The sequence below is a fragment of the Myxine glutinosa genome, chromosome 6, assembly GCF_964187855.1.
Source record: "Myxine glutinosa chromosome 6, kmMyxGlut1.1, whole genome shotgun sequence".
Lineage (NCBI taxonomy): Eukaryota > Metazoa > Chordata > Myxini > Myxiniformes > Myxinidae > Myxine > Myxine glutinosa.
Window position 1 is genome coordinate 183,926,073 of NC_136266.1, and position 12,608 is coordinate 183,938,680.

At 41.4% G+C, this 12,608-nt stretch overlaps 1 protein-coding gene across 4 annotated transcripts in view; it reads right to left on the minus strand.

Annotated features, from left to right (window-relative positions):
• LOC137429021 (ubiquitin carboxyl-terminal hydrolase 5) overlaps window positions 1–12,608 on the minus strand; it is a 119,846-nt gene that overhangs the window by 14,084 nt on the left and 93,154 nt on the right. For all 4 annotated transcript variants that reach the window (XM_068119013.2, XM_068119015.2, XM_068119014.2 and 1 more), the window contains 2 exons: window positions 9,609–9,734; window positions 7,467–7,620 (listed from right to left, as the gene is read on the minus strand). In XM_068119013.2, the coding sequence (XP_067975114.2) occupies window positions 7,467–7,620; window positions 9,609–9,734 (280 nt within the window). The remainder of the gene's footprint in view (window positions 1–7,466; window positions 7,621–9,608; window positions 9,735–12,608) is intronic.

The window sequence follows — 12,608 nt, forward strand, 5'->3', positions numbered from 1 at the left end:
TTTCACCAAAATTGAACCAATTCTTCCTTGTCGCACACACACAACCTGTCCACTAAGTTTCGTCCAAATCCATCCATAACTTTTTGAGATATCCTGCTATATGCCGTTTTTGGCCCGATCTCCCAAAGGTGAAGAATCGCTGAAAAATTATACTTGCCGGATCCGAATCCGGATCTTCACCAAAATCTAATCATTTCGTCCTTGTCACATATACTGCCTCTCTGCCAAATTTCGTTTGAATCCTTCCACAACTTTTTGAGATATCTTGTTCACAGACAGACAGACAAACAAACAGACAATTTAAAAATCGGTCAGAGACCGAGGACTTGCCAGAATGTACTCTTCTTTTTTTTTGGAATTGCCAACCACTCCCCGCCATCACGGTCGTCTCTCCAATGCACAATCCCATGAGATATGCGGAAAGGACGACCCAAAACCAATTATCTTCTTTTTGATTCGTATATAAACATCATTAAAAGTAAATAATGACCTCTACCAAAGTTCAAACGACGTAGGTTTAATCTCTACATGAGAGAATTCCACATAGCTATTTGGGCGGTGGATAAGCTAACAGATCGCTGTCTCCATCGATCTTGCCAAGGCCGTAACACCTATCGGCTCAAAATCCTTTTAACTGTTGACTTGGTAGTTTTTACAATGAAGGAAACATGTATCGGGAGTACATACGACATAGCGATTGTGAATGTGACAGCTTTGAGGCATGTTTCGCTTCGCATTGCAGTGACAGCGAGCACAAACATGGCGGCTGTAAGATTAAAATCTGGCTTCAAGCCCCCTCACCACCCAAAGCCTTCAACCAGACATATTAACATGCTCCTCCATCTTCATTCCTGTTCTTCAAAGTAAAGCTGTAAAAATTGTTGTATCACCATTATATATTACAAGCAACGGTACCCTCCCTAAGGGTGGGGCTTCAATTTGACGTTCAATTCAATCGTTCTGGGTGACCCTGAGCTTGACCTTAGGCCTAGAGAGTTAAAAATTGGGCACAGTCTATTCCAGGGCAAGGCAAATATGTGTGTAAAGTATGGCAATGCTATGTGCAACGATGTAGACGTAGTACTGCGCACAAACAGACAGACAAACAGACAGACAGACAAATCAACCAACATACTTGCCGGAATCTATTCCGGCAAGTAATGAAAACTCGACCCCCCTGACCTTTGACCTTCACCACTTTTCAAAACAAAGCATTTTAAATCATCTTATCAAGGCAGATTATTTTTCACAAATAGAATAATGAACATTTTGGTTTTGGTTCGAAGTAAAACGGATGATTTTTGGCCGATTTATTAGCAAAAAACGATTTTCACGTTTTGGGTGACCTTGAGCTTGACCTTGGGCCAAGAGAGTTAAAAATTGGGCACAGTCTATTCCAGGGCAAGGCAAATATGTGTGCAAAGTATGGTGATGCTATGTGCAATGATGTAGACGTAGTACTGCGCACAAACAGACAGACAGACGAAAAAATCTGTCAGAGACCGAGGACTTGCCGGGATGTACTTTTTATCGGCCATGTTGGACAAATATGGCGGCTGAACCACATGACCGATGACGTAATCATTATTTGTTTTCTAAACTAATTTATTCCTAGATTATGCTCAAGAAATTTCATCCTGATCAGATGAAGTTTTGTACTTATCGAATTATGACGTCATCATGGAGGCACCTATGACATCATCATTAACATATTTTATTCCCCATGGAGAGGTCTTTACAATGAGCCATGTCTCAATTTGTTCCATTCAGCACTTTCGGAGATAGAGGTGTAAATTTTTTTCGTTTTCTCCAAGATGGCGGCCGAACCACGTGACCGATGACGTCATCATGATTATTTTTTTTCTCCACCGGTTTATGCTGACATGGCGCTCAAGAAATTGCATCTTGATTGGATGAAGTTTTGTACTTGTCGATTTATCAAATTATGACGTCATAATGGAGGCCTTGGGCCGAGAGAGTTAAAAATTGGGCACAGTCTATTCCAGGGCACGACAAATATGTGTGTAAAGTTTGGCGATTCTATGTGCAACGATGTAGACGTAGTGCTGTGCACAAACAGACAAACCAACCGATCAACAGACTTGCCAGAATCTTTTCTGGGAAGTAACAAACCAACCAATAACATACTTGCCGGAATTTTTTTTCCAGCAAGTAACAAAGAGAAAGGGGTGAAAACATAACCTCCATCCACCTTCGGTGGCGGTAACAAGCAGGCAATCCAGCCCTCGGGGTGGGAATACCCTTCTCGGCCCACTACTAGTGGGCAATATGCTGTGGCACATTCTTGGAAATGTCCTTCAAAATTTGTTATTTTTGAAAGAAATGTATTGATCACAACATATTCATATGATCACAACATATGATCATAAATCCATCGAATCATAAGATAAAGGAAGATTATTTGTAATACCGGCTACCACCACATGTCAATTTTGGGGTCGAGTTGGGATTTTTTTTTGTCAATTTTGGATTTTAGGGTTGTGACATCCACGTTTGCTCTATCATAGTAAGATTTCTCTTACAAAGGGATAAATTCAGGCAAAATATTTCTTTCAAATGATGAAACCAAAGAACAAGGTCGTACTGCAATGAAAATGAATGCAATGCTTGATTCAACCAGAAAACCTTGATTTAAGCTAACTCTGAGGGCCTTTCACTCACTCACCGCAGGCAGGTTGGTGGTCTTTCCGTCTTCTACCGACTCCTCTCTGGCTGAGCTCCCCCAGCTCTGTCTGTGCTCTGTCCCCCAAATATTCCTTCAGGTAGGACAACTTCTGCCAGCAACTGCAACCCTCTTCTGGTGAAACTGCCAAAATCTAGGCTCTCTGCTCACCTTCACTCTTTCATTCCCCTTTTCTCCCGCCTCTGGAACAAACTCCCTCACTCCCTTCAATCCCACTCCACCCTCCAGGTCTTTAAAACAGCTGTTCACCACCATCTCTTATCTTCGCTCATCCAAAACTTGATATTTTCTACCCCCGTTAATTCACCCCAGATCCACTTTTTTTAAATACCGACTTCTTTCCTGGAAGTCCGAGCAGTGTCCATGTGTTTTATACCTCTCCCAACCCTCCTCCCACCCCCCAAGCCCTCTCCCTGCCACAGAGCTCCCGATGTCCCTGCTCTCAAATGTTGTACTTGTGTGCTTCCCTCTCTCTCCCCATCTTGTCTCCCGCTCCCTTTACTATATGTTTTATGTGTCCGTTTTTTTTTTTTGTGATTAATGTTAGCTCTTACACGAGCCTCAAATTCGATTTTGGCATCAAGAGGTCAACGATCAGAGGTCATGTTAAGTTACAATTACTTCGTTACTGCGATAACTTAAGAATGACCAACAACAACACAACAACATGCATTTTAAGGCCATTTTCCCTGCTAGAGCGGGGGTTAGCCTTGCGGTCCCCATGACAATCTTCTCCATTTTTCCCTATTTTCTGCATCTCTCCTTGTTAACCCCCTTGCCCGCATTTCTTCTTCCACCATCTTTAGCCAAGTCTTTCTCGGTCTTCCCCGTCCTCTACTTCCTTCTACATTAACTTCCATCACTCTTCTCAACCAGTCACTTTCATCCTTCCTCAATACATGACCAAACCATCTCAACCTGTTCCTCTTCACAGCATCAATCACAGGCAATATTCCCATCATCTTTCGCAATTCATCATTTGTCTTCCTCTCTCTCAACGATACTCCGCACATCCATCGAACCATTCGCATTTCCACCCTTTCCAGCCTTCGTTGCTGCTCTACGTTCATTACCCATGTCTCGCTCCCATAAATCAAAACACTTCTCACACATGCAGCATACACCTTTCCCTTCAGCTTCAGCGACACTCTCCTCCTCATCAGCACGCCACTCAGTTCCCGAAACTTCTTCCATGCACATCTCACTCGAGCAACCGTTGCCGAGTCTGATCCACCTTCTCCATTCAGCATGTCTCCGAGGTAGCAAAATGTTTTCACACCTTCCAGCTTCACGCCGTCTCCAAGATCCAACTCAACATTTCCTCCATCTGCAGCTCCCTCTGTGCACACCTTACATTTGAATGTAGCTGCCACACTGGTAAATGACCCTCTCAGACCACTACATTTTTGATGAACCCACTCAGCACACATTGTACATTGAATGGAGTTCACTCCGACACCCTTCCTGCACACAGCACACTGCCACTTCCCAGTTCTTTCCACCTCACCACATGCTTTACCACTTGCCATCACCTTTGTCTTTCCGATATTCACCTTCAGACCTTTTGTCTCCATACATTCCTTCCACTTGTTCATCTTTTCCTTCAGTCCATCCATACTTTCCGCAATCAACACCAGATCATCTGCATACAACAACTCCCATGGTAAACCCTCCTTTACCTTCTGAGCCAGCACCTCCATCACAGCTACAAATAGTAGTGGACTTAGTACCGACCCCTGATGCACTCCCACCTTCACCTCAAACTCACCACTGTTCCCGTCCTTCGTCCTTACAGCTGTGCGCGCTCTTTTGTACATTGACCGTTACCGTAAGAATGACCGTTACTGCGATAATTGCGATAAGAAATACCGTTAATTGACCGTAAGAATGACCGTTACTGCGATATCGTTACTGCGATAACTTAAGAAGGGATCTTAGTCAAACTTGGTACAGGTACATATAATGAGGTAAAGATTAACTGATTAGATTTTGGGCTAATGAGGTCAAAGGCCAAAGAGGTCATGTTAAATAAAAATTACGTTGCCATGCCAACTCATGAACCAGTGATGGGATTTTGAACAAACTTCGTATAAGTATATATAATGCAAAGATGAACTGATTGGATTATGGCATCAACAGATCAAAGGTCAGAGGTCATGTCAGGTAAAAATGTGATAACTTGAGAACAGCTGAAGGGATTTAAATCAAACTTGGTACAAGTATTATAATGATGTAATAATGTGGGCCGAGGCATATCGGACAACATTGTGACGTTGGAGAGTGTCGTTCTTGTTCACCATATTATGCGTCTACTTGTGCAGATTTTTCTAGTGTAATCATGACGTCACAGGTCACATGAAACGGGCGCCATCTTGGAAAAACAGAAAAACATTGGAACTCGAAATGTCCGAAACCACTCAATGGAAAAAATTGAAACGAGGCTCATTGTAAAGAACTCTGCATGGGGAATGTGTTGGTAACAATGTCGTCATGGTTACCTTCATTATGACATCATAATTCGACAAGTATAATGCTTAGTCCGATCAGTTTGAAATTTTGTGAGCATGATCCATGCAATAATTATATTGTAGAATGTAAACTTATGAGGCTATGACGTCATACCCTGCGCTTGCAAAGCGAAAAGCGGGGTTAAGCATTAGTGTTCATGTGCCATGTGCCGTACGTGTCTGCATTTTAAAAATTCATTTTCTCGGCAACCGTTGGTCCGACTGACACAAAAGTTTACCATGGAAGCGCCTCCGCCTGCAGAATATTTGTATTCATAATTATGACGTCATGGGTCACGTGGTGTGGACGCCATCTTGGAAAAACGTTACACCTCTATATCTCCCAAACCGCTCGATGAAAAAAATTGAAACATGGGCTCATTGTAAAGTACTCACCATGGGGAATAAAATATATTGATGGTGATGTCATCGGTGCCTTAATTATGACATCATAATTCGATAAGTACAACGCTTGATCTGATCAGTATGAATAAAACAAAAATTCCTCTGCAACTGTTAGACCGATGGACACGAAATTTTCAGAATATGTGCTGCTCCTGTAGAATTTTGAAATGATAATTATAACGTCATAGGTCACGTGGTACAGACGCCATTTTGGAAAAAAAATCGAAAAAAGTTGCACCTATATATCACCGAAACTGCTCCATGGAAAAATTGAAACATGCCTCATTGTCAAGTACTCCCCTTGGGGAATAAGATATGTTAATGATGATGTCATCAGTGTCTTCGTTAATAATAAAATTAAAAAACCACCTTTAGAGGCCATTTTTCCCCGCAAAGCGGGGATTGGCCTTTTTCGGGAACCGTGGTTGTTGTTGTTTTTCGGTCCCCTTTTTGAAGCAACGTTTTACGGCCGGATGCCCTTCCTGACGCCAACCCTTTTTGCCGCCTTTAACGACAAACAGGGAATTACCAGTGAACTGGTACTCAATTAGCCGACCTCGGAAGGATGACAGGCTGAGTCAACCCCCCTGGCGTTAATTCAGCAATCGACCGGGATTCGAACCCAGGATCCTAGGATCCTAAGCCGGCACCCGAGCCGCTAGCCCAACACCAAGGTCTTCGTTATGACATCATAATTCGACAGGTACAACACTTATCCGATAAATGTGATTTTTTTTCTTCTCAACAACTGTTGGTCTGATGGGCACGAAATTTTCACCATAGGAATGCCTCATATAGAATATTTAAATGATAATCATGACGTCATAGGTCATGTGGTATAGGCGCCATCTTGGAAAAACCGAAAAATGTTGCACCTCTATATCTCCAAAACCGCTGCATGTTAAAAATTGAACCATGGCTCATTGTAAAGAACTCCACATGGGGAATAGGTGTTGTTAACGATGACGTCATTGGTGCCATAATTATGACGTCATAATTCGACAGGGACACCACTTAGTCTGATCAGTTTGAAATGTATTGAGCGTGATCTATGCAACAATTATATTAGAGAATATAAATTTATGATGTAATCGCTCACGTGGTCTGGCAGCCATATTGGATCAAAGAAAAAAAAAACCTTAAAAAAAACAAGAGTTGGCTTGCAAAAAGTCGACTGCGTGGGGTAAGTATTCTATGAATACCATCTGGTTTCTGGGAGTGATCAAGGCAGTAATCTGTTACCAATACACCGCCCAAATAAAGGGATGAGCAATTTGTATAACAAATGAAGGGTTTTGTATGTAATTTCGGTTTTAGCCTGAGTTGTGAAAGCTGAATAATGTGGAAGGGTCGTCAGTCATGATCAACAAATGAATACTGCAGGCAACGATTGCAGGATCGCACAAAACGGTGCTAATTCCCAGCATTGCAATACAGTGGACCGACGAGTCCTTCCCATTGGTTTGCCAACGACGTTAGTTCCCAGTGCAGCCTGCACTTGGCACGACATCAAGGCTTAAGATCAAACTTTGCAAAGCGTTGGAGTGTACCTGTGTGATCCAGTTTTCACACATGGCCAACGATATGTTGTTGCTTCCCACATTTGCCATCCTCAAAATATTTGGTTCGCAGTAGCAGCAAATTCATTCAAAAAAAGTAAAAACGTTGTTGAATATGAGATAAGTGCTTTGAGTTTTTTGCTGAAATAATTTTTTCCCCCATAAAAATCTCTAAAATCGTTTTGCAAGCAACACTGCAGCCGGCAGTCTAGTAGATAAATAAAAATCTAACCACATAAATACAATTCAAACAAAATATGTGCTGGTCACCACTCCAGTGCTGCCACCTACCCTTGTTAACGGCGGCATCCATTGGAACAGGCAACTGTACAATGTAGTCGAGGCGTTGGGTGTAGCGTACCCGGCCTGACTGTACACACTCCGTGCGTTCTTCCACCAGCAAACGAAATGCTTCTGTCGGGTTGTCTGCCCCACGACAATTTCTCTATTGCATGATAACAAGCAAGGCAACATTTTCAACAAATTAAACAATTACACATTACAGATCCGTAGTTAAGACACACTTAAATTTGCACTGGGTGGAGAGAGTGATGTAGTTAAAGGTAGAGATAAAACCTCTCAAGTTATGATAAGGTCGGAGACGCCTTGGGAGACAGTGGTTTGGGAATACTTGAATGAGTGCAAGAAAAAAAGAAAAGAAAAGCGAGTCATGTTGCGTGCGTCTTTTGTACACGACACGAGGTAGCATCTATTACCAAAAGGAACAGCATCTTTCCGTCCATCACGCCTTATTCTAAAGAGTTCCTGCTATCGTAGAATAATAAAAATTGTATCGTTGGAAAACTAATAATTTATCTATTGGTCGGAAAGCTAATAATCAATTAAATTGGAACAAAACTTCAGGTCCGTTTAATCATAAAAATACCCATTTTAAAAGCCGAGAGAGAGAGAACTCATTTTACAAGAGAGCAGGAACCCTTCAGAACAAAGGACAACGGGCACGAAAGGAGCACACAAACAACAACCACAACCACTGCAACAGCAGAAACAACGAGAACGGCACTTTGTGGAGAGCATACCTCCGCCAGGTTAACAGTTTACGTTTTATATCAGAGTAGACCAGCAAATCACAATACAGAATCACATTTAATCAAAATCATCCATCCACAACTTTTTGAGATATCCTGCTTTGTATCGTTTTTGGTCCTATCTCCCAATGGTGAAGAATCACTTAAAAATTCTACTAGCCGGATCCGGATCCTCAGGAAAATTGAATCGATTCTTCCTAGTCACACACCTAACCTGTCCACCAAGGTTCATCCAAATCCATCCATAACTTTTTGAGATATCCTGCTATATGTTGGTTTTAACCCTATCACTCAATGGTGAGGATTCACTTGAAAATTTAAATAATTCTCATATCCGAATCCATATTCAGATCTTCACCAAAATGGAATCGATTAGTCCTCGTCACACACCCAACCTCTCCATCAGGTTTCGTCTAAATCCGTCCATAACGTTTTGAGATACGCTGCTATGTATCGTTTTCTCCCGATCTCCCAATGGTGAAGAATCACTTTTAAAATTCTACCAGCTGGATCCAGATCCGGATCTTCACCAAAGTCTAATCATTTCGTCCTTGTCACATACGCTACCTCTCCGCCAGATTTCGTCCGAATCCGTCCACAACTTTTTGTTGTGGACATATTCTGTTCTTTTGAACATATTCTGTTCACAAAGACAGACAGACACGGGTGAAAACATAACCTCCATCCACCTTTGGTGGCGGAGGTAACTAGGTGTTATAAAATGTCTTTTCGTGTTTCACTTCATTTTGCATCCTCAATGAGACTTAGATAGACACGAAATATGTTGGTGAAGTATAAAATATGCTACACTGTATTTTTATGAAGCCCGTCAGCGAAGTGAAGGGTAGACACGCCTAGGCCTAATAATTACGATGCCACAAATGAAATACTTAAAGCTCGCCGATAGGCAGCACTTGACTGAATAAAAATGATGCAACATGCAGCATGTCATCAGCACATCCTTGTGAACACTACCATACCACAACAAAATATTGTTAAACGTCAAGAAAATAAAATTACAGCCGTCAGATTTTGATCAAATCTCAAAAATGTCTGTCATCACCAGTGTCATATTATAATGCAGGTCTGAAAAATCCATGTGATAAACTTTAATTGCAGTTGTAAAAAGTGGAATTAGCACCATTCATGCATACATAAGGCCACAGAATGTTGTGTCAGCACCCAAGAAACAACTAAAATGGACATGAACGATGACACTACCTCCTCAATGAGCCTCCATATGGGTCTAAATACAACCAAGATAAAAATAAGATCATACACCCCTGGCTGGTGTATTTTACATTAATTTATTGTAATACATCACCAAGCATGGGAAAAACTTGTAATCGTTTTCCATTCCCTTCCTTAACATGCTTGCCTTCACCTCAACAAGGTTTATGAGATGCAAGAAAAACTCTTGAGCATCCTGTTGCCGGTTCGTAGAAAACTCCGGGTGTCCTTTTCCCACGAGGGCTTTGAACATCCGAGGTGGGATCCCCATCTGTTCAGGCTGCACATTCAATTATGGATTGTAACACAAGGATAGGAAATGCGGTAAGCTCGTGCTGCAAGAAAAGTTAAATGTCATAGTGTAATTAAAGAAAGGAAAATAAACAAATTGAGAGGGGAAAAAACCCTTTTACATTATACACACATGAGAGACAGAGAGAGACAGACACAGAGAGAGAGACAGAGAGAGAGACAGAGAGAGAGACAGAGAGAGAGACAGAGAAAGAGACAGAGACAGAGAGAGAGACAGAGACAGAGACAGAGACAGAGAGAGAGACAGAGAGAGAGACAGAGAGAGAGACAGAGAGAGAGACAGAGAGAGAGACAGAGAGAGACAGAGAGAGAGACAGAGAGAGAGACAGAGAGAGAGACAGAGAGAGAGACAGAGAGAGAGACAGAGAGAGAGACAGAGGCAGAGACAGAGACAGAGAGACAGAGACAGACAGACAGAGAGAGAGAGACAGAGAGAGAGAGACAGAGAGAGACAGAGACTGTACGTTTGTTTCTTCTACGTTTCCAAATACCTGGGTTGCTCGACTGCATTGTTTTAATACGCTGAAGGTCAATGCAACAATAAATAAATAAAGAAGACGTCATGCAGAGCACGATACTTGCAAAATCCACCCCCTCCCCTCTGAAAAAAGGTTGCAATTGTTCCAGCAAATTGTCCATTTCATCAACATCAAAATTGACGATCTTGATCAAAGCTCGGGTCAATAAGATGAAAAGTGATGATTTTTAGATGAAAATTGATGATTTAAGAAGTTTGACCTAGAGTTTACCTTTGACCTTTTGACCTCAAAAATAGTTGGTTTCCCAATTCAGTGAGGCAATATGAAAATGCTGTTCTATTGTCAAGTCAATCGGATTAAAAATGGCGATTTTAGAAATTCGATCTCCAGATGACCTTTGACCTCAAAATCAATAGTCTTCTCAATTTTGACGACCTCAACAACTTCGTGAAGTTTAGTGAAGATCGGTTGAAAATTGTGACCTGTAAGCGACTGACATACAGACAGACAAACAAATGAAAAATCACAGTGTGACACTTGGCAAAAGAGAACAAAGTAGAATGGCACTCAGTAGAGCATCCTTTTGACCTCACAAATAACTGGTGTTTGAATTCAGTGACCCGATATGCAAGTCATCTTCAAATTAAGTTAATAGGATGAAAATTCACAATTTTAGAAATGTGGCCTATGTTGACCTTTTGGCCTATGTTGACCTCAAAATAGATGGTGGTTGCTTTCAGTAAGCTGATATGCAAATCCTATTCAAATTTCAAGTCAATTGGATGAAAATTGAGCATTTTAGAATTTTGAAGAAAAGTGGTTGACCTTTGGCCTATGTTGACCTTATGACCTATGTTGACCTCAAAATAGTTGTTGGTTGAATTCAGTTAACTGATATGAAAATCGTATTCAAATTTCAAGTCAATCGGATGAAAATTGAGGATTTTAGAAATTTGAAAAGGTTGCTGACCTTTTGGTCGATGTTGACCGTTTGGCCTATGTTGATCTCCAAAATAGTTGGTGGTTGAATTCAGTTAGCTATGTAAATCATATTCAAATTTCAAGTCAATCGTATGAAAATTGAGGATTTTAGAAACTAGAAAAAAGTGGTTGACCTTTGGCCTATGTTGACCTTTTAACCTTAAAAATATATAGGGTTTTGTCGGACCACTTTGTCGGACAATTCTACCATTTGGTGAAGTTTCGTGAAGATCAGTTTAAAATTGTGACCTGTGGGCAAGTATAAGTGAGCAGACAGACAAACAAACACACACACAAACTGGAGTGATCAACATACTTATCAAAAAAAAATTTTTTTTGCCAAATAACAAACAGACAGAAGAATAACGCACACGACCAACCAATATACACTACTCACAATAAGTTAGGGATATTGTGGGAGCGAGTTTTTTTTTTTATAGGGGTGTGTGCTTCACTTCACTGATTTTTGGGATAGGCAGACCATTGTATGTGGGTTGTTAGGGTTGAACCTAGCAGGTTAGTTGTTAGGGTTAGAAATACACAAAATCAACCACACCGAATAACCTGCCAAGATCCCTAACTTATTGTGAGTAGTGTACTTTAAAAAACCTTCGATTTTGCAAGTAATAGAATTCTTAATGAAATTGATGTTAAAATATAAAATTACGGCGCTTTGAGTGATCAAGCATCGTATATCGGGTGCCCCCTCGGCAGGGAGAGGGACTGAACTTGGCTTGTGTCTCGGCCTATGCCTTTGATTCCTTGTTGGGAATCCAGGCAATAGCATTTAAATATTTATTTTCCGTATGGAGAATGAAAAAAATTAATATACAAAGGGTCCTCAGTCCTGCAGTACTATAGAGTGTAGTGAGTGGTCGCACAATCCTGTATGACGTCAAAGAAACGAAGCCATTTGGCCCATCATTTCTGTGTTGCACTCCGGAGTTGAATGTTGCTGCAGCTGTAAACAACAATCCTTTTGACGTTTTACTCATCTAAATACCCTGATCTTCATCGGGTGACCCAACTTATATGAACCACCTTCAGAGGCCATTTTTCCCCACAGAGCAGGGGTTGGCCTTTTTCAGGCACTGTGGTCCCCTTTTTGAAGCGATGTTTTATGGTCGGATGCCCAATATTTTATGGCCAACCCTGTTAGTCGCCTCTTGCTACACACAGGGAATTACCAGCAAGCTGGTACTCAATTTGCCGACCTTGGAAGGATGACAGGCTGAGTCAACCCCCCTGGCATTAATTCAGCAATTGACCGGGATTCGAACCCAGGATCCTAGGATCCCAAGCCAGCACCCAAACCGCTAAGCCAACACCAGGCTATTTGTACGTAAAATACAATATAGCTAGAAATAACCTGTCTATAACGA